Below are 19,131 nucleotides of genomic sequence, written 5' to 3'. Positions count from 1 at the left end.
ATTTATTTTACATTTAACACCTGCTTCTATAAACAGCTCGTAAATGCTTATAACTTGCATAGAAATAACAAATATTTAGCATTAGACCATTACTATTTAAATATACAGATTTGTCTGTCTGTGCATATACACTTGAACAAGGAAGAGCTAGCTCTGCTGGGGTAGGGCCTGTGGCTCACAGGTTCAAATCCCAGTCTGGCTCGCTAGCCTGTACCTTAGGAGTAGGGTTTCCTGTCTTTGCAGCACTCTGAGCAGAGGGCTATATCTAACCCATACACTCTGTTATTGTTGGTCCTAAAGTGTATGTAATTCTGTACAAGCGTGGCATCACTTGCAGTGTGTAGAACTGTGTTGCGCCCTCACTCGGTGCAATAGATGTGGGTTTAGTTCAGGTCTGCTCTCAAGAATCCCATTTGCTAAATGTGGGCAGCCTTTACAGTTTTGCAGGCTAGGGGCAACCCCTGCTGCCAGGGAAAGAGACCATGGCCACAGCCCGGGGAAGCTCCTGGCCGCCACTGCAGTCCTCTGCCCTGAAAAGGAAAAGCAAGCCATTTTTGCCAGTGAGGACAGGAAGGCTGAAAGAAGGAAAGCCTGGAGGGGAGGGAAGGACACTGGAGGAAATGCAGCAAAGAAAAGCAACAAAATGATGAATAAGACTATAGGCAAAAATATTATTTTCCTTTTACTCCTTGAAAAAAGAAAGTTGGCTGGTACCCAAGTTCTTCTAAATATTTTTGCATCGCTGCAGCGATTGTCAAGGAGCAATGTGCGCTTTCTAGTATTGCAGAGGTTGGAGGGAGTGAATTCATGCTTGGGGGTGAGTAAATCATCTGTGTGAGTAAAGCTTGACCAGGACTTCCCAGACTGTATAACTGGAACCCAAATTAGGTCACAAAAGCATTAGCTAGAGTCTCAAGTGCCTCAAACAGCTGCACTCTGATGCCAGCAGCAGCAGCAGCATTAGTAGTGGAAGTCAGGGTGGGCCCACAGGCCATGCAGTGGAACTGCCCTTGCATGACTTTCTGGGGTAACAGGAAGCCCTGCACGAGGAGGGATCGGGGCTACTGCAGGGCCCATGAAGCTTGTTCTACCCACAGGGCCCATGCTGACATTAATTAGTAATGCTGCTGCCACTTCCACATCATTGCTGAGCTTGGGACCAGCTATGAGGGGGAAGGGAGGGCTGAGGGTCTATGAATCAGTGAAGATTTCCACTCTTCCTCTCTAGGAGTAGCCTAGTGGTTAGAGCAGTGGACTCTGAACCAGGGCTGTCAAGGGTGAGAGCGGGGAAGGATAGAAAATCAACTGGGAGATGTAAGAGGAGGTTGGAAGATGAGACTGGATCAGCTGGGGGGGATGTGAGAAAAGGATTGGAGGGGCGAGGGGATGGAGTGAGAATGAAGGGGATGACTAGATCCAGCTGAAGCAGCATGAAAAGGGCTGGAGTGGAGATTTAGAGGGGAAGGTAAGAAGGAGTGATGGTTTGGAGAGGGACCTCACTCCTGCTAATTTGTTTTGGTCATCTTCTGGAATCTTGTGAATTGTCGAGTGGTAAAATGGGCTCGCATTGCTAAAAGTTTGGAAAGGCCTACATTAGAAGATGTGTAGGGGAATTTTGGAGGGTTGGTTCAAGTTGTTACACTTCCTGTGCACTCAGGACTGATTTATCTCCTTGCAGGTGACAGAGATCCTGGATTACTGGGGTCCTAACTCGGGCCCACTGACCTGGCGCCTCACCCCTGCAGAGGTCCGGCAGGTTCTTGCACTTCGAATGGACTTCCGCAGTGAGGACATCAAGAGGCTTCGCTTGTAGTTCTCAGATGGATTCCTGTGCTGGCAGTCACCCTGGGAGTTTTCTGCCTTGAATGGGTGCAGAAAGGCCTGTGGAATACAAAGTCAGGCTCCAGACTCCCCTCAGTGTACCTTAAGTGGACATAAGAGTAAGACTCAAACTGGGCATTTGGGAAAGGAGGAGAAAGCTGAACTATCCCAGGACAGATAAATCTCTTCTATGGTACAGGACATTGTCAGAAAATGTCATTGGCCTCTGCCTACCAGCCACTGTATGTATATATTAGCTGATTTGTAGGACAATCTCATTAACCTCATGATACCAGGATTCTGGTTTTTAACACTTCCAGCTGAGAGTTTTGATGTACTGTCCTCCCTGGAGTTTTGGTTGGTTTCAGAGCCCAAGGCAATGAACAGCCTGGGCAGATTGCCCCATAAGATTATAATAATCTATTTATGACTTTCTTGTTAGAATGCCATCAGTGGGTTGTATCGGAGGATGCAGGGAGTAGCATTGTATAAATTTTTGTCATATTCCAGATGTTTATCCATCCGGATGTCTCTGTAGGAGGTTTAGGAAGTAGTACAGCCTATTGCACTGGGAAAGCCTCCTAACTGTGTAAAAGCATTATTCCCCAAAGCAGTTAGGAAATAATATTTTGGAGGTTAATATTTAAAGCTTAGAGATGGTGGCCATAGGTACTAAGATGCTGTTGACCACATTAACATGATGTTAGATATCCATTAGATATCTGTTGTATACTTAGGCTTTATCTCTTTGGTACCGGTGATTGTATATACAAGGCAGGTAGACAGGCCATGCTGTGAGAATAGAGCCATAGCAGGAGAAACACAAAACCATGGCCTCAGGCTAGTGCAACAGTGAATACATAAGGTGTCTTTTACTCTCTTTCATTGGGGACCTTCCTCAAAAGGCTAGATGCTTTCTGTGCCCGGGAATTGCTCCACATCGATCCCTGCCATAGAGAAGGGCCCACTTCAATTGACTTTAGGGTGGAACAAGGTCTGAAATAGGGGGCTCCTGCTTAAAGACAGCTATGCATTACTTTCCAGCATAAATAGGAATTACATTAGCCTGCATATCTAGGAAAACTGATCAACAAATATAAGGCCAGTTATTGCTATCTCTTGTGTTTGTGTTAATAAAGTTACATAACTATCCCCAAAACAGGTCCTGTCATTGCATACATTAAGTTGTGTATTGACATAGCCTTGCTTTATGTAAGAAGGGAAAATAAACGATTTTCACACCAAGAGAAAAATAAAATAGAAATTTTGAGACTTTTATTTCTAAGAAAATACAAATCAAAGTATGACGTATTATAAAAGTATCTTATAGGCAAGACCCAAAAATGGATACAAGCAGAACTGTGATATAGTCTAAGTACATTTTCTGATATATGCACTGACTTCCAGTCTTCAAGAGCCACAAATGGGTCTGATTTTCAGGATCTCCCTACTAAATATGCAGAAGATAGATTTGCATACATGGGAAACACAGGGTATGCAAATCTGTCTCATGCATATTTGTTGTGGCAATCCTGAAAACCTGACTAGATAAGTGTGCCTCCAGGGGAGGATTGGGAAACACTCTATCAGACTATATTAGGGAAGCACTAGGCTAATATGACCTTACAATACTAGCACGGCTCTTCTCATCCGTAGCTTGATCTCGATGTGGAAAGTGCTAATGCAGATATTAAAGGGGAAGGGAAAGGACAATGATTAGGTGATCTGCACCCAAATGCGATACATTCTGACAGTATCTTGTAAATTGCTGAATCAGAAAGATGTCACCACAGCCAGCGTTAGAAAGTGTTCACTGTACTCTCTCCATTGACCTCCAAGCTCAGGCATCACCTCCCAGCAGCTGAAGAGAGAATCCAGCCGTGTCCACTTCCACGGAGTGTATATGGAACTTCCCCAGGCCCTAAAGCAAAGGCATGAAAAGAAGTCAAAGCCTCAGAAACTTATCTACGAGCATAGAACAGCTCCAAGCACCTAATAATCTCAAGACAAGCATTTGATTCTCGTTTGATTCATTGCTGACCAGCATTATATTATGCAAATCCCTGCTGTGTGATTTGTCTGCTGTTGTAGTATGTGTTGGTAATCCTATATCATGCTTCTGCTCCCTAATTTACTCCTCTCTGTACTTAGTTATTTTCCCTCACCAAGGGGCCAATGTAATAAGACCTACGTTAAAACTGTTCTGAAACTAAGTGCATGGTTTCTTAATGCAAACAGTAAAAATATTTTAACTCCTACTGCAGTAAGCTAATGCATCAGGTGTTAAAGTGCACTGGCTTAAAATTATGCATTCAGCTTTTAGAATAGGCTGCATGAACATTTAACTTGGAAAAGGAACGTTTCTTACTCGAATAACACTGGGGAACACAATTTTCATTGAGTTAGATCTGACACTTGTTTTTGACTAACTTTTGACATCTGAATCCAAAAATGACCCCAGTTTTTCTCTATCACGTCAACTTTTTAAGGTACATGATACCTTCCCTTTGCCCAAAAAATCATACAAAATGTATGAAATTTTGTAAAAGAAAAAATTACCTGAATATACTGTTAGTTATTTTATTCATACAAAGACTATATATTGTTACTGTAAGTCAAATTGTGTACAAGTAGTAAAGTTCTGCTACCAAACATACATATTAAGGTAAACATTTACGCTTATAGCTTTTCTGGCAGTGTTCAATCTGTGGACAATCTCGCCTGATGCTCCAACAATAGTATCAGGGTAGATGGACATCCCATCTACCCTGATACCATGCCTCCATGACCTTCAGATCTTGGTGGAATCGTTCACCTTGCTCATCACTGACTGCACCAAGGTTTTTCGGGAAGTCAGCAAGATGGCTATGCAGAAAATGCACCTTGATGCTCATGTTGCAACGAAGCATTTTGAAGCTCTCCAAGAGTTTCTGGACAATTTCTGTGTAATTCTGTGCTCGTGTATTTCCAAGAAAGTCCTTGACAAGGTTTTTGAATGACAACCAAGCATTCTTTGGGAGTTCTGACATTGTCCCGATGAAATGTTCATCTTTAATGAGCTACCGAATCTGTGACCCTTCAAACACAGCGGCCTTTAGCTTTGCAATAAGCAGCCTATTACCATAAAACACGCCCCTTTTCCTATTGCATGCAATGTTTAGTGCATTTTGATAAATCCAGGCTCAAGGCTGTAGAGAAAAAACTTGCCTAAGGCTAAGGCTGTAGAGAAAAAACTTGCAGTTTTGAAATCAGCATGCCTATTTAAGACTAAAACAGCTGAAAAATCGAACTCAACAGGAATTATGTTAAAAATTGTTCCCCAGTGTAATACAGAAACCAATTTATGTGCAGAAAAGAGGATTTGTGCACGTAAATCCCGAATACCGAACCTCTGTACCCATACAGTATTTATTTATTGAATTTCTATTCTGCTTTTCGGGCACTTTCAGATCAGATTACAGGCAGGGCCTGGAGGTATTTCCTGTCCCCAGAGGGCTTAACTTTGATCACACAAACTTTGTTCCACCTCTACCCAGGAGTTAAATTTGGAGTGTTAAGAAAAGATGGGCTAAGCCTATGCGTCTCTCTGCATTGGGGGAGGGGGTAATAGCTAATTCCTTCTAACGTGGGATTTGCATAGATGAGTGCTAATTTCTGCACATATGCAAAACTCCTTGTGAAATTGGGTAGTAAAGTTCTGTACACAACCCCTCGCTAGCATGTGTGTACCGCCCAGTGCACCTAATTACATTGGGCCCCAAATGTGATTACTTTATTTCCTTCCACTGCCAAGAGTGACTTTAAAACCAGCTGCATTTGGAATTATAGCACATGGAGGTGGTTTTGTAATTATGTGCATAATGGGATGCTGGGTGTGTAAACACTGTGGCTCCATAGTCATTTAGTGCATGTTGATACAGTTAGCGCGCAAGCTCCATCTTCATGTATGACACAAGCCTGTCTCTCTCACCTGTGTGTTTGCCAGAACTTTCTCAAGGGTTTCCCTCTGCCTGGGCTGTTTGGTTAAGAGATAGAGGAATCCTCCGCCTCCTGCCCCAGCCAAACTCTGACCGTATGTGTGGGGCTGTAACGCATCCATCATACACCGCACTGCCAGTGGCTCACAGCCCGGGGCCATGTTCTTCTTCTGCTGCCAGTAGCGACTCAGGCATTCCCCGACTTTAAGCAGGTCACCTGGAATGGGAGAAATGTATGGACAGGTTACAGACAGAGAAGCCGGAACGGGACAAGGGTATAGGCAGGATCTGGGGTGGTTAAGTAAACTGACAGTCACTCGGTTGGGACTTCACCTTGGCTGAAGGCACAAGCACACTCCTCAGCATTGCTCACCAGGGCATCGGCATTTTGGACGATGGCAGGCAGCCTGGCATACCAGTTCCGCAGGACATCCTGCAATGGTAAAAGGATGTCTCATCATGAGGCCCTTCAGCCTGCCTGCCTGTCTGTCTCTTTTCTAGCTCCAAGGAGCACAGCTGTCCAGCACCGTAGCAGAGACTTTCTCCTTTATTACTCTTTTTTGTCCTGATCACAGGGGAACAAAGAAAATGGCTGTAGGCCCTTTGCCCAAAAGAGTTCTTGCGGGTTAGAAGACGGTAACTGAGAAAAGTGAGCACAGATTCCTGCCACTGAAAGTACCATCCCAGGGTCCTAGCCCTAAACTAAAACACACACACACCCCATCCCAAACAGAGACTTTCTTCTGTTTTTCCTATTTTCATACATTTTAAATAACATTTTTGGCAGTGGGGGAAGTGGGATTTGAATCCTGGTTCTCAGCCCGTTACAGCCTACTCCTCTGCATGGAGTTATATAAACAGTTACACAAGTCCATGCAGACTTGTGGGCCTGGTTGCTAGAGCAGTCTCGGGGTGGGGTGAGGGCCGGTTTCTTAATTTAGTGCTAGAACCCTGGGATAGGACTTCGGGGGCAGGAGGCTGTGCTCACTTTGCTGCTGCAGACTTTTTTTTCTCTCTTACTGCCATTCCTGAATTATGTGTATTTTGTTCGATATTTCTTGTGCTCTTCACCTTGGCTTTGTTTTACTCTTTATTTTCTTTACTTGTGCCATCATCTAGGGAAGATCATACAGATGTCACCATGTTGAGGGTGCCAACAGATTTCTAAGAGTAGTGGCACTTTTTATAAATATGGAAAACATCCAATCACGAGACCACACATTGCTTATGTTCAAAACAATGTAAGAATACACAGTTTTTCTACTATATTATTTTAGAAAGTGGGCATAGTTCATTAGATATTGCTGGTCATATTTAACACAACCCAAGGGCATCCTGATTTTAATTTATTTTATTATTATAATAGTCTTGGATGTGGATGTTTTCTTGAACTGAATGCTATAAAAAAAGTATTCAGTCAAACAACGTAGAGACTTAAACGTATCATAGCCTCGGGGTCCTGTTTGAAAAGGTTGAAGGCTCTTTTAGCCAGCGCTACTTCAGCTGCTAATAAGAAAGCATATCTTTCAGTACAGGTGGCATGGAATACTTTATTACACCAAAGGGCCAAAAAGAGCATTTTTTATTACAGCTTTCAGTTGTTGTAGCAGCACAGTGACAAAACAGGGAAGCTCATATCTTCCCTGATTAAATCTTCTGCTAGGCTTAGGTACATATCCCATATAAAGAGTCCAGAAAGGACTGCTCGGTCCCTATTGACTGCCTTTGAACACTACTGTGCTACTCTACACGTGCGAGGGGTTTGACAGGGGTAAGTGCCAAGAATTTTTTAGGAAATGACCTTTGTGCTTCTTTACGGATTGCCAACTGCAAAGACTGAACAGACCCCTTAGCCCTGAAGAAGAGGTTTTCAGTATCCGTTCCACCAAAGCCTTAAAGGCCCTAGGCCCAGACGGATGCTCCAGTGAATTGATAAAATCTTGGCGGACCACTCGTCACCTCTGTTCTATTAAACATTTGAGGCACTGCTTGTTAAGGGCCAATACCCCCCCGCATGTGAATAAAGCTGTAGTACTTCTCCACCTTTCACAGTTGTCTTTAACACCTCCCAGGGAAAGAGAAGCATCAACAACAACCTTTTGGCAAAGCTTTTTAGATTTGGCGATTGCCACTGTCCAGGTTGTGATGGATTTCAATAGGACCAGAGTTGACTGTCACATGAAGTTTGAGCCTGATTGGCCTACTCTAACAGATATTAACATACCCACGGACAGATAAAACAACTGAACCTCTGCATAAGCGCTTTTAGATGTTTTAAAAACTGCTAAAAAGTAGTACGTACAGTGCAAGTTCCTCCTACCCTTTAACAAATGCAGTGGGGAAATTATCAGGGTAGTTTAGAAACTGCAGCAGCCAGGAGAAAAAACGACACAGCTTCAGGAAAACAGCAGCTTCCTGAAATAGGACAGAGGGGAGCTGCTGGTGCGGGAGACCATGCACCTTCTTATGCTAATGCTGGAGACTTTTCTGACTTCACCAGCAGTAGCTTTTGTACTTTTTCATGCTAATATTGAAGAGCTTTGACCTCACCTGCAGCAAATTTCGCGCCAGCCTCGTTTTGCCTGTGTACACCAGGAGAAGATGCTCATTCAGAGTCTGAATGAAGCCTTCGGGAACAGAGACTTCCTCCACTTCTACTTTCAGTGGCAGGTGGGCCAGTGAGCGCCCGATCTTGATGCCTGGAATGAGCCCACCCACCTGGTCCTGCCATCCACCTCCTGCCAGAAAAGAACCAGTTTTGTAAGTACTAAGACCTCTCCCATCTCATTTGGCATGCACTGTCCCTGTAACCTGAAAAACCACCCTACATATGTCAGTCACAGCTCCCATCACCCACACTTCTCTGTTTCTCTCTCCTGACTCTGACTGTCCTAGTTCTCCTTTACCTGGGGTGAGAACCTGTTTCTTCCTGACCTTGCCTATGTTGAGCATCTCTCCTTGGTTCTCTTTACCTGTGGTGAGCACTTGCTCCAGGTGCAGGACTGCATGTATGAGTGACTCTGTGCCACACGATTTGCCTGCTACCCGATACAGTGCTGCCATCACTGCACCTGCCAAGATGCTGCTAGTACCTGGAACATGTAAATACAAAGTAAACAGGGGTTCACACACCCACAGTATGATAGATAGGAACAGAGTGCCCTTCCTAAGGAGGTGAAGACAAAAGCAGGTAAGGGAATTCAAAAAAGTATGGGATGAGCATCAAGCATACATAGTGTCAAAAGGATGGAAACCAAGCACATGCGGGTAACTGCACGGAGTAGCCATTACCACACAAAACAGCAGTGGTATGACTGCCACAAGGGCTCCAAAAACGCATGGGGATAACCTGCCCAGAGTGGTGGTTATAACTCTAAACAGCAACAGCAGGATTGCAGCAGGGCTGCAGCAAAGCATGAAGATGGATTTTGGCCTTGCTTGGGACAGATATGAGAAGAGGCAAGGAAGACAAGAGGGGAGTTGGTGTTGGGTTGCACTTGGGAATTGAATATGCACATCTACTGAAAAAGGATGAATCCCAACTGGGCATATTGGAATGGGCCATTTTCGTCTTTATCTCTCATCATTTAGTAATGAAAACACCTTCATACGCACCCAAGCCAGACCCATGGGGTAGGTTAGACCATGTATGCAGCTCAAATCCTCCTCTGAAGTTTTCAAGCAGCTGGGCCTGCAAGGGTTTCTCAGAAGGGTAACTTATTATCTGAGAACAGATAAAAGCAGCTTTCAGTAGTGCCCCTGAAATGGAAGAAAAAGAAACACATGGAGACATCAAGATATCCAAAGTTTGTGACTGGGGGGGGGCGGGGGGAGGGAATCAAAGACATTCAGGTTATGGAGCTGCCATATTAGTAAAAGAAATGTCACAAATAACATCACATGCTTGGTGGTCAATTACACTAAAAAGAGCCTATAGGTGGGGTCAGCAATCTATGGCAGACGATCATTTTTACAGGCACAGCAGCAGCCATGCTTCCCACCGCTGCCTATGCTACTGCTACAGACATACAGCTGGCAGCCCCAGATACTGTGAAGCTGCTGCCACCCTCTCTCATACCCTCTACTGTCTAGGTTCCAGCCCTGGCCAAAGGCTTAAATGCTGCAGTAGCAGCATTATGGGGCTAATAAAAAGGAGGCAGGTAGTGGGAGCCAATCAGAAGGAGCCAGATGGGAGCCTTAATATGAGAGGCTAATCACAGAAAGCATCTCAATCACTGCTGATAGGCGAGAGGGGTTAGGAGTACTGGAGTGAGGCTGCAGACTGAAGCTGCCTGAGGAGTCCACAGCACATGGAGGAAGGTTGGTTGCAGGTCCAAGAATTGCGCAGGCCAGTGCTGCTTGAGGTGTCTAACTGTCTATATCACTTAAGATCAGCTGCAGCCAGCGCTTTTATTTGTGGAACTCCTATTAAGGAAGATCAGCCAGAAGAGGGAAACGTGGAAAATGGATGCACACCTCTAGAAGGAGGCACACAAACTTTCTCCTCTCCCTCCCACATGTTCTCTTCCCCTCACATATATGCATGTTCTCATACACACACATAACGAGCCTTTGCTCCGACATGTTCTCACACACGCATATGTTCTGACATGCATACTCTCGCATACGCACATGGTCTCTCTTCTACATGCTCTCACACGTTTTCTTTCTCATATATATATGTGAGAGCACGTGTGTGGGAGAGAGCGCATGTGGGCGAGAGCATGCAGGATAGCGCATATGTGTGTGTGTGAGAACATGCATGTGGGGGGAGAGGAGAAAGTTTGTGTGTCCCCCTTCCCACCCCACTCAGGGTGACTAGAAATCAGAGTTCCCAGGTATGGAAAACAGAGGATTTTTAATCCTTATTAGTTTTAATTATTAAATATTTTATTGGTGTTTAAAAATTCACACTTTTTAAAAATTTCCAATATTGGATGTCATTCTATTTGTCTTCTGCTTACAAATATTTCTTGTTTTAATTGGTTTGGTTTTACTACTATGATTGATGTTTTATATTTCTTAATTTTGTTTGTTTTGTGAGGAATGAATGTTTTTTCCATTGCTGAACTGCATCTGGAGCCTGGCTTATTGCAGTTTCCAGGTCAGTTTTTGTCTGCACATTTCTATGTGTACTTTATAGTCTCTTTGTTCTGTGTTTGGTGAGGTTGTGCATGTGTGACCGAGGTGAGGTAATCTGCAGGCTGACTTGTTCTATTTTCCTAGTGGCGAGGAACGTGGAGGAAGCAAGAAATATTTTGCTCTGCTCCTTTTAAAAATGTTTTTACGTGAGGAAAAAAATATCAGTTTCAATCATTTTTACACAACTCTTGAATATTTTGACTGAAAATTAATGTTAATTAAAAGTAATATTCAAGAACTGTATTAAAAGAATCTGGCGAATCAGGGTGCCAATCGGCTTGTGGCACTCAAGGACCAGAGTTACCTACCCCCGATTTAAACCTTGGCACTCCACTTCAAAAAGATAGCCTACCCCTGCTCGAGGGAGAGATGTTAATTAAGTTCACTTAGAGAATAGCCACTGCCATTAGCAACGGTAACATGAAATAGACTTAGTTTTTGGGTACTTGCCAGGTTCTTATGGCCTGGATTGGCCACTGTTGGAAACAGGATGCTGGGCTTGATGGACCCTTGGTCTGACCCAGTATGGCATGTTCTTATGTTCTTAATCTCCCACTAGCAACATCTCTATCTCTATCCCCATCTCCTGCCTAGCATGTCCCTTTCTCTCCCTGCACATCCAATGAGAATCCCCCCCCACCCCCACCCAACAGCATTTCTCCTTGCTCGCAGTGGCTCCAGGCTTCTCCTCTCTCCTTTGGCAGCAGCTTGCTGAGGCTCCCATGCTCTGCACTTCTGATTTGGGATCAGGGACCCCACTGCAAAGAGCTTCTGCTGGTCATGGCCCACTTCAAATGCTGCATTGGTGGTACCAAGCAGCAGGCAGTTTGCTGCTTTGGTGGGACTTGAAACAGCACATCAGTGGCACTGGAAGGTGAGCATTTTTGCTGGGGTAGGGTGGGCCTTTGAAACGCTGCAGATGTTTTTGCCCGCACTGGCTTTCGACAGTTGCTGAAGGCCTTGAGATGCTGCAGCCACAGCTCTGAAGCTGCTCTTCAATCAGTCTAAAATTAGGGTGAAAAGGAAAATTGGTTCTTACCTGCTAATTTTCATTCCTGTAGTACCACAAATCAGTTCAAATTCCTTGGCTTTTGAGAGGAGGCAATTTAAGGAAGAAAGGATATCTTTTTGCCTCTCTTCTAGCAGATGAAGACAGAGAAAGTTTTGCAGCCACCGCCACATAACCTGGTGTGCCACCTGCAGTCCCTCAGTATTACTAAGTACCCAAGCTAAAACAGCAAAACTTTTAATAAACTGATTAAGTAAATATCCCCTAACCTAGCAGAGGAAAGAGGAAAACTTATAACGGATAACTCTATCCAATTTTAGAACTTTAATTGTAAGGACTAACAAGAAACCTGTGCCATTCTTCAGAATCTTTACAATAACAGATCAAGCGGACTCTCCAAATTTCTCCCCCAGTGAGCGGGACACTGGACTGACCTGTGGTTCTACAGGAACGAAAATTAGCAGGTAAGAACCAAAAATTTCCTTTCCCTGTACGTACCCAGATCAGTCCAAACTCCTGGGATGTACCAAAGCTTCCCTAACTGGGGTGGGACTGAGAGAGTCCCGCTCGAAGTACGCGTTAACCGAAACCTCCAACCGATAGTGTCTGGCAAAGGTATGCAAAGACTTCCACGCAGCCGCCCCGCAAATCTCTTACGGCGAAACTAGCTGGCATTCTGCCCAGGAGGCCACCTGGGACCCGGGTAGAATGTCCCCTTAACCCCTCTGGGATAGGATGACTGCGACAGATGTATGTGAAATCAATGGCCTCCTTCCACCAATGCGCAATCGTGGCCTTGGATGCCTTCTGCCCCTTTTTTTGCACCACTCCTTATCACAAAAAGGTGATTCGACAATCTGAAACTGTTAGTGACCTCTAGATACCATAAACAACGCCTGTCTGACATCCAAACGATTTCATTCTTTTTCTTGAGGCACACCAACCTCCAGATTTGGGAAAGTCAGAAGCTCCGTTGACTGGCTTAAGTGGAACACCAAAACTACCTTTGGCAGAAAAGACGGAACAGTCCACAAAGAGACTCCGAAATCCGCAAAAAAAGGTTCCCTCCATGACAAGGCTTGACGTTCTGATACCCTTCTAGCTGAACAAATCGCCACCAGGAAAATCACCTTCAAAGTGAGATCTTTTATGGTGGCCCTTTTAAGAGGCTCAAATGGCACCACACACGTCCCTGAGGATCAAGTTAAGGCTCCAAGAAGGGCACACCTTCCGAACAGGGGGACGCAAATGCTTCACCCCTCAGAGGAAACGTTCCACATTCAGATGTGCAGTTAGGGTTGTTCCATGAACCTTGCCTCAAATAGCCCAGGGCTGACACCTGCACTCTCAGGGAGCTGAAGGACAACCTTTCGTCAGCCCTCTCTGCAAAGAAGCCAGAATCTGCACCACCGATGCTTGCAGAGGATCAACCCCTTGTTCTGTACACCAAGACTCAAAAGATCTTCCAAACCCTACCTACGCCAAGGATGTGGAAGTCTTTTGAGCCTGCAACAGGGTAGAAATAACATCCTCAGGATATAATTTCTTCCTTAATCACCTCCTCTTTAAAAACCAAGGATTTTGGACTGATCTGGGTAGAGACAGGGAAATCGGTTTAAACCAATTGTCAATTTTGGAAAAATGTGGGAATTCATGGGTGAAAATCGGTTTAAATTGAAAAATAAGGACCCTAGCTAGAAGTTAAAGGTTGTAGGTTGGAAGCCAAGAACCATAATTTCAAGTCCTACTTCTGGCTTTGACAATCTCTGTGCCCTTGGATAACTCACTGGCTTCCTGATCAGGTACCCCTTTATTCCCAGCATTTCAGAAAAGAAATTCACCACAGCCTTCTACATTGTACAGTACCCTGATTTATGACACCATTATACCTGCTGAAATAAGTAAATACAAATTCATCTAGCAGATGCAGTGTATGATGTATTTTGAGATATTTTTTAAAGCAACTTATCTCTACCCATGAAATTTAACTTAAACCAAAGTGAAAATTGATAATACAAGTTTAACATGGGCCTGAATCTGTACCCTAACCAGCTGCAATGTTGAGTATTTCCTCTACCTGTCCTCCCTGAGGCCTGAATGTCAGGATCTCACCTGGTGCATGAGGCTGGCAGTAATCCCGCATGTCCTCCAGGCTCTGGCACAGCACCTCTGTCACCACCTCCCTACCGCGGATCCCGCTGGCGCTGACAAGCCTCAGCTTCTGCTCAGGAATACGTCGGGCCCGTGCCCCAATGGGCCGCTGCCCATCCACCAAGATAGCAATATTCACCACGGCACCACCATGCTCATATGTGATGGGGGGGGTGTCACTCCATCCACCTGGAAAACAAGCAGCTACTTAAGGGTCTACGTTTTATAGCAATGTTCTTCAGTGTAAGGCCCGGGAGCCAGCGGTGGCTCCCATCAACCTGAAGTGCAACTCCCTGACTCTCTTTCCCCCGCTACAAGTTCTGCCTCCTCCTCCTCTGAACGCCTGCTGCTGTTTCCACCTCAGGCACAACTGCTTTGTGTTCTTCTGGGCTGGTGCAGCTCTAAATGAGGCTGAGCCATACAATAAACAGACTCCTGCACTGTTCTCACCAGACAGCTCTTTTGGAGCTCAGCAGCAAGCCTCCAGCAAAGGTGAGGGCAGAATTAGCAAACATACAGGCCGATACAGTACAGTGCTATTGGACGTGGGTTTTCCCTTACCCCTTTTTCAGTAAGGGGAGGAAAACGCACGTCCAACCCACAGCATCTAATAGAGCCCTCAGCATGCAAATGCATATTGATGGCCCTATTAGGTATGCGCACGGGATACAGAAAGTAAAATGTGCAGCCAAGCCGCACATTTTACTTTCAGAAATTAGCGCCGACCTCAGACTTAATATCATGGCGATATTAAGTCGGAGGTCCCGAACAGTAAAAAAAAAAATAAAAAATTTGAATTTGGCCCGCAGCTGTCAGGCCGAAAACCGGACGCTCAATTTTGCCGGCGTCTGGTTTCCGAGCCCGTGGCTGTCAGTGGGCTCGAGAACCGACGCCGCCAAAATTGAGCGTCAGCTGTCAAACCCCCCGACAGCTGCCGCTCTGGGCTAAAAGGAGGCGCTAGGGATGCGCTAGTGTCCCTAGCGCCTCCTTTTCCCCGTTTCTACCTCACCACCTCATTTGAATACTGAATTGCGCGCACTGGCAAGGGGCCGGTGCGTGTGTCGGGAGAGTGGGCGTTCATCCGCTCTCCCGCGGACTTTACTGAATCGGGCTGAGGATTGGGGTTGAGACTGGAAAGTATGCGCGAAAGAAGAGCTGGGGGGGGGGAGGGAGAGAGGCAGTACAGAGGAACCAACCTTTTTAGTTACACAAGTATGCTCTCGGAGTGCCTGAAAAGCCAACCCAACCCATGATCAAAGGGAAACCACCCATTCCAGGCCAATTGCATTACGGGAGGGCTATACCCCTCTTGCACAGGGTGCCATTCACTTTGAACAGTGACTGTTCTCTCACACTGAAGAGTTTTAGCCAAAGCAGCACATGCTTGAAAAATAATGAAGTCTACTGCTTTAAGTGTCAACACTTGTGATATTTAACACACTTAAGGGCATTAACAGGAATTTAATACAATCCTAACACAAAAATTATTCAAATATGCAAATGTTTGCGAAACAAGTCTTGATAATTAATGCCAGTTAATGCATTAATGTGATCTGCATTACCCCTCTGGGACCTCGCAAACTTTATTACACCTCTTAAGCTGTAGTTAAGTTTGAATGGCCATCTCAGCAGAATGATACAGCTGCCGTGATGCGTGCCTATCCTGTTATCTCAACCCTAGAATGGTGAAAACATCCTGCCCACCCTGCTTTCAAATGATAAAACTGATCCCTCTATCCCCCACATCATCTGAATATCTACATGAGAATATAGCAGGAGAGGATGACCAGGCTTGGATAGGTAGGAGAAGGACTGGTGCTTTTATCACTCAGGGGAGGAGGGGTATCAAAGGCAGGACATCGGGTCTGGCATTACAATACTGCCACTGGTAACAAACACACATTGCCAATCATGATAAAAATATGCTGTTAACCAATGTACTAAAGACTTTAAGCGTTTTGTGCCTCGGGCATTAAAATAGGCAATAATGCCCTCATTAAATCAGTATCTCGACCTGCATTAATGGCCAACTTTAATGTAGCACATCTGATTGGTTGATTTTCAGACCAGACGATTCCAATCTCACACCTGACTGGCTGACGTTTGCATTAGAAAAATCTTGGTAGGGAATCTAATATGTCAGATTCATTTCAGATGCTGCGCCAGTGATCACTTCTTTCTGTTCATGGTGCCCCTGCCTCCCATGTCTTTTCCCCCACCATCATTGGGAGTTTTTAGTTTCTGAATAAATGGATGGTTTCCTTCTTCCAGGATTCCCAGCCTTAGGTGTGCTCTATCCTGTAAATGCGGATGTACACACTACATAAATCAGTAGTACTAGAGCAATAGGATATTTGATTTAGGAGTTTAAATTTGTATGTGATTTGTAAAATATTCCTGACAACCTGCTACAATGTGTTTGCAGGGATCCAGAGACAAAAGCCTTTGGAAGCCTTGTAATGATCTGCATGTATCTGTCTGACCCCTACTACTCCAACGCACAAAAGGTTGAAATTTTGGCACCCATCTAGCCAATATAATCCTAATCAATACAGAAGTAAAAACATTACAACCATTACTCATCCTTCTCCCCTGCCCCCTCTGCAGTCGTTATGGGGTGCAGCTCTTTCGCACCCTTACCTCCAGTCACCCTGATCAGCCTTCCCCACGCCACAAGCAGCAGTTCCTCCACACCAGAATCTCCTAGACCAGTAGTGCAAGAAGAAGGGACTAAAACTAAGGATTCGTTAAGCATCTCTTTTCTCCCTCCGCTCCATTCTTGTTGTCATTAGCCTGGATGATGTGAGAACAATGGGCTGACATGTGGCCCTCTTGTCCTCACAGGAGATCCTGGTGTTGGAGTGGCCTGGGGATCTCAAGCCTGCAGCCAAATTCCGACTTGGGAGTTAGGCAGAGCTAAAGTTCTCAGCTTCATATTGTGCGTGCAAAAATGTGAGGGAAGGAGAATTATCAGAGCAGAGGGAAAGGTTATGTGCATTTCTAAGCTCCTTAAACCATCATCCCATTTCCTATGGGTTTACAGATGAATGGGAAGAGCTACAACAATTAAAATGTAGAAGAGAGGCACAAGAAAAGCCTCTGCCCTGATCTTGGATGCCTCAGTCCAATGGCCTTCAAAACCTTTCCCATCTGCCTAACTTCTGCCTTGCCTTTTCATCCACTTCCAGGGATTCTCTGTATTTTATCAAAATAATTGAGTATGGATGTCCTCCTAGACTCTGATAACCCTAACACTCGGCCATTTTCATCACGAGGCTGTGGCAGCTGTTTGCCAGAAAGACATTCACTCTGTAAGTAGGAAGAACAGCAACAGCTGTTGGAAGGATATGGGATAAACTGGAGGCAAGAGAGAAGGTAGAAAAGTAAAATGAGTAATTGTTAAAACTTGCTGGTAACAATAAACTAAAGGCCCGATGCTCTCACCAGAGATGTCAATCCGGGCTGGACATTCCACCACTACCCAGTGGCCCACGGGAGGAAATTCCACCTGACCAAGAGTGACATAGTGGCATGCTGACATCACAGCCTGGCGGATCAGGATCTGCTCTGCCCCTTCATAGTGCCGGGCCGCCCTTACCAAGAGAGATGGCCTGAAATACCAAGGAACAGACAAAAACGAGAGGGGGAAATGAGCTTGGAGACCACAAGGCCAACTTCTCAGCCAAAATGCAAACCTGATGTCTTTGTAACAATAGTGCCTCATCAATCTTATGACTGCCATGAAGTGTAAAAAGGTTTCCAATGCCCGTTAAAGAAGGAAGTAATGTAAGTCATGATTATGTTATGGAAACCACTCATGCCCAAGAGGGCAGTGAAAGTAGACTCAGACTGTGCTGAGGATGTCATGAGCCACTGACTTTATGACATTGATCACATCTGACTAGTCAACTGGGAGGCCGCATCACTCTCTTACCTTCACAGACCAGGGATTATAGGGCTGGGTTGTTTTTTTTGTTTCTTTCCTTGAGGTGTTTTGGCCTGGTATTTCCTCTTGTCTCCATTTTTTTTTTCAGCTCAATTTATTTAATTATTTCATTTATATTCAGCTTTTTGGCACTTCAAAGCGGATTATCTTCAGCTACTGCTGGTATTTCCATGCCCCCAGGGCTTACAGTCGAACTGCCTGATTCACTAAGGGTTTTTTCCCATTTAGTGTCTACAGGAAAATACCTCGAGGAATCAGGCCCTAGGTTTGTACCTGCAGCAATGGAGAGTAAAGTGACTTGCCCAAAGTTACAAAGAGCAGCAGTGGGATTTGAGCCCTGCTTTCCCTGGTTCACAGCCCACTGATCTAACCACCAAGCTACTCCCCCTATTCCAACAGTAGGCCTAACGTTAACCGAACAACTGTCTGGCTAATCTCAGAACGATTATTCCAAAGCACATTTAGGCCTGGATTCACTAATGCCGCAAGGCATAGTGAATCCCAGTGGTAACGGGGGGCAGGGAGGTGAAGCGGGGGGCAGTCCTGCGCTAGCAGGCAGCGATCACACCTGAGAATAGAAGGGGCAGTGACTATCTTTAACGGTGATGCTTCATTCTAAAGTCAAAACTTCATTGTAAACAGAATTACTTGTTGAGAAGATCCAGAAGGGATTTTATTTGAAACATCCATCAGAAGCAAATTTTGCCGGAACACAATTACTTGTATAACTGTGAAATCTATCAGAGGCGATTCAGAAGAACTTATGTAGTATTCCCGTCACTGGGAGGGGTCTTAAGATTGCACTTCCCCACCAGGGGAAATGTACCTGGGCAACGACTGCATTTATCTTTCCCTGCATCCAAGACTAGCTGCTTTCTCAGACATCACTGTGAAAATGTTAAAAGTAAGTCCTATAGAGCCTATTTAGTAGAAATGGCTTTATGGAGAAGCTGCCCATCCTGTGGTGCGTCACATGCTAAGCACCTCACTTCCAGGTACTTATTAGTGGAATATTGCGTGTGCTGCTGCTCTGAAGCTTAGTTGCCACTTTTAGAAATTGATGGCTTTTTTTTTTTATTATTATT

General features: G+C 45.0%; 2 protein-coding genes across 4 annotated transcripts in view; one reads left to right on the top strand and one right to left on the bottom strand.

The window, feature by feature from the left end:
• Positions 1 to 3,066, top strand: part of COG4 (component of oligomeric golgi complex 4) — a 154,353-nt gene extending 151,287 nt beyond the window's left edge. The window contains exon 19 of the mRNA XM_029608911.1: positions 1,679 to 3,066. Coding sequence (XP_029464771.1) covers positions 1,679 to 1,813 — 135 coding nt within the window. The 3' untranslated portion in view covers positions 1,814 to 3,066. The remainder of the gene's footprint in view (positions 1 to 1,678) is intronic.
• Positions 3,067 to 3,074: 8 nt separating this feature from the next.
• Positions 3,075 to 19,131, bottom strand: part of FCSK (fucose kinase) — a 151,931-nt gene continuing 135,874 nt past the window's right edge. For 2 of the 3 annotated variants that reach the window (XM_029608908.1, XM_029608909.1), the window contains exons 17-24: positions 17,545 to 17,711; positions 14,062 to 14,289; positions 9,414 to 9,557; positions 8,771 to 8,890; positions 8,349 to 8,536; positions 6,132 to 6,231; positions 5,792 to 6,015; positions 3,075 to 3,742 (exon numbers count right to left, since the gene is read on the bottom strand). In XM_029608908.1, the coding sequence (XP_029464768.1) occupies positions 3,662 to 3,742; positions 5,792 to 6,015; positions 6,132 to 6,231; positions 8,349 to 8,536; positions 8,771 to 8,890; positions 9,414 to 9,557; positions 14,062 to 14,289; positions 17,545 to 17,711 (1,252 nt within the window). In that variant the 3' untranslated portion in view covers positions 3,075 to 3,661. Of the gene's footprint in view, positions 3,743 to 5,791; positions 6,016 to 6,131; positions 6,232 to 8,348; positions 8,537 to 8,770; positions 8,891 to 9,413; positions 9,558 to 14,061; positions 14,290 to 17,544; positions 17,712 to 19,131 lie in introns of those variants that run through there. The other variant, XM_029608910.1, reaches the window with a different exon arrangement.

This window comes from Rhinatrema bivittatum, chromosome 7, assembly GCF_901001135.1.
Source record: "Rhinatrema bivittatum chromosome 7, aRhiBiv1.1, whole genome shotgun sequence".
Lineage (NCBI taxonomy): Eukaryota > Metazoa > Chordata > Amphibia > Gymnophiona > Rhinatrematidae > Rhinatrema > Rhinatrema bivittatum.
Note: the sequence above shows the minus strand (reverse complement) of the source record. Positions and strands in the feature narration are given on the sequence as shown.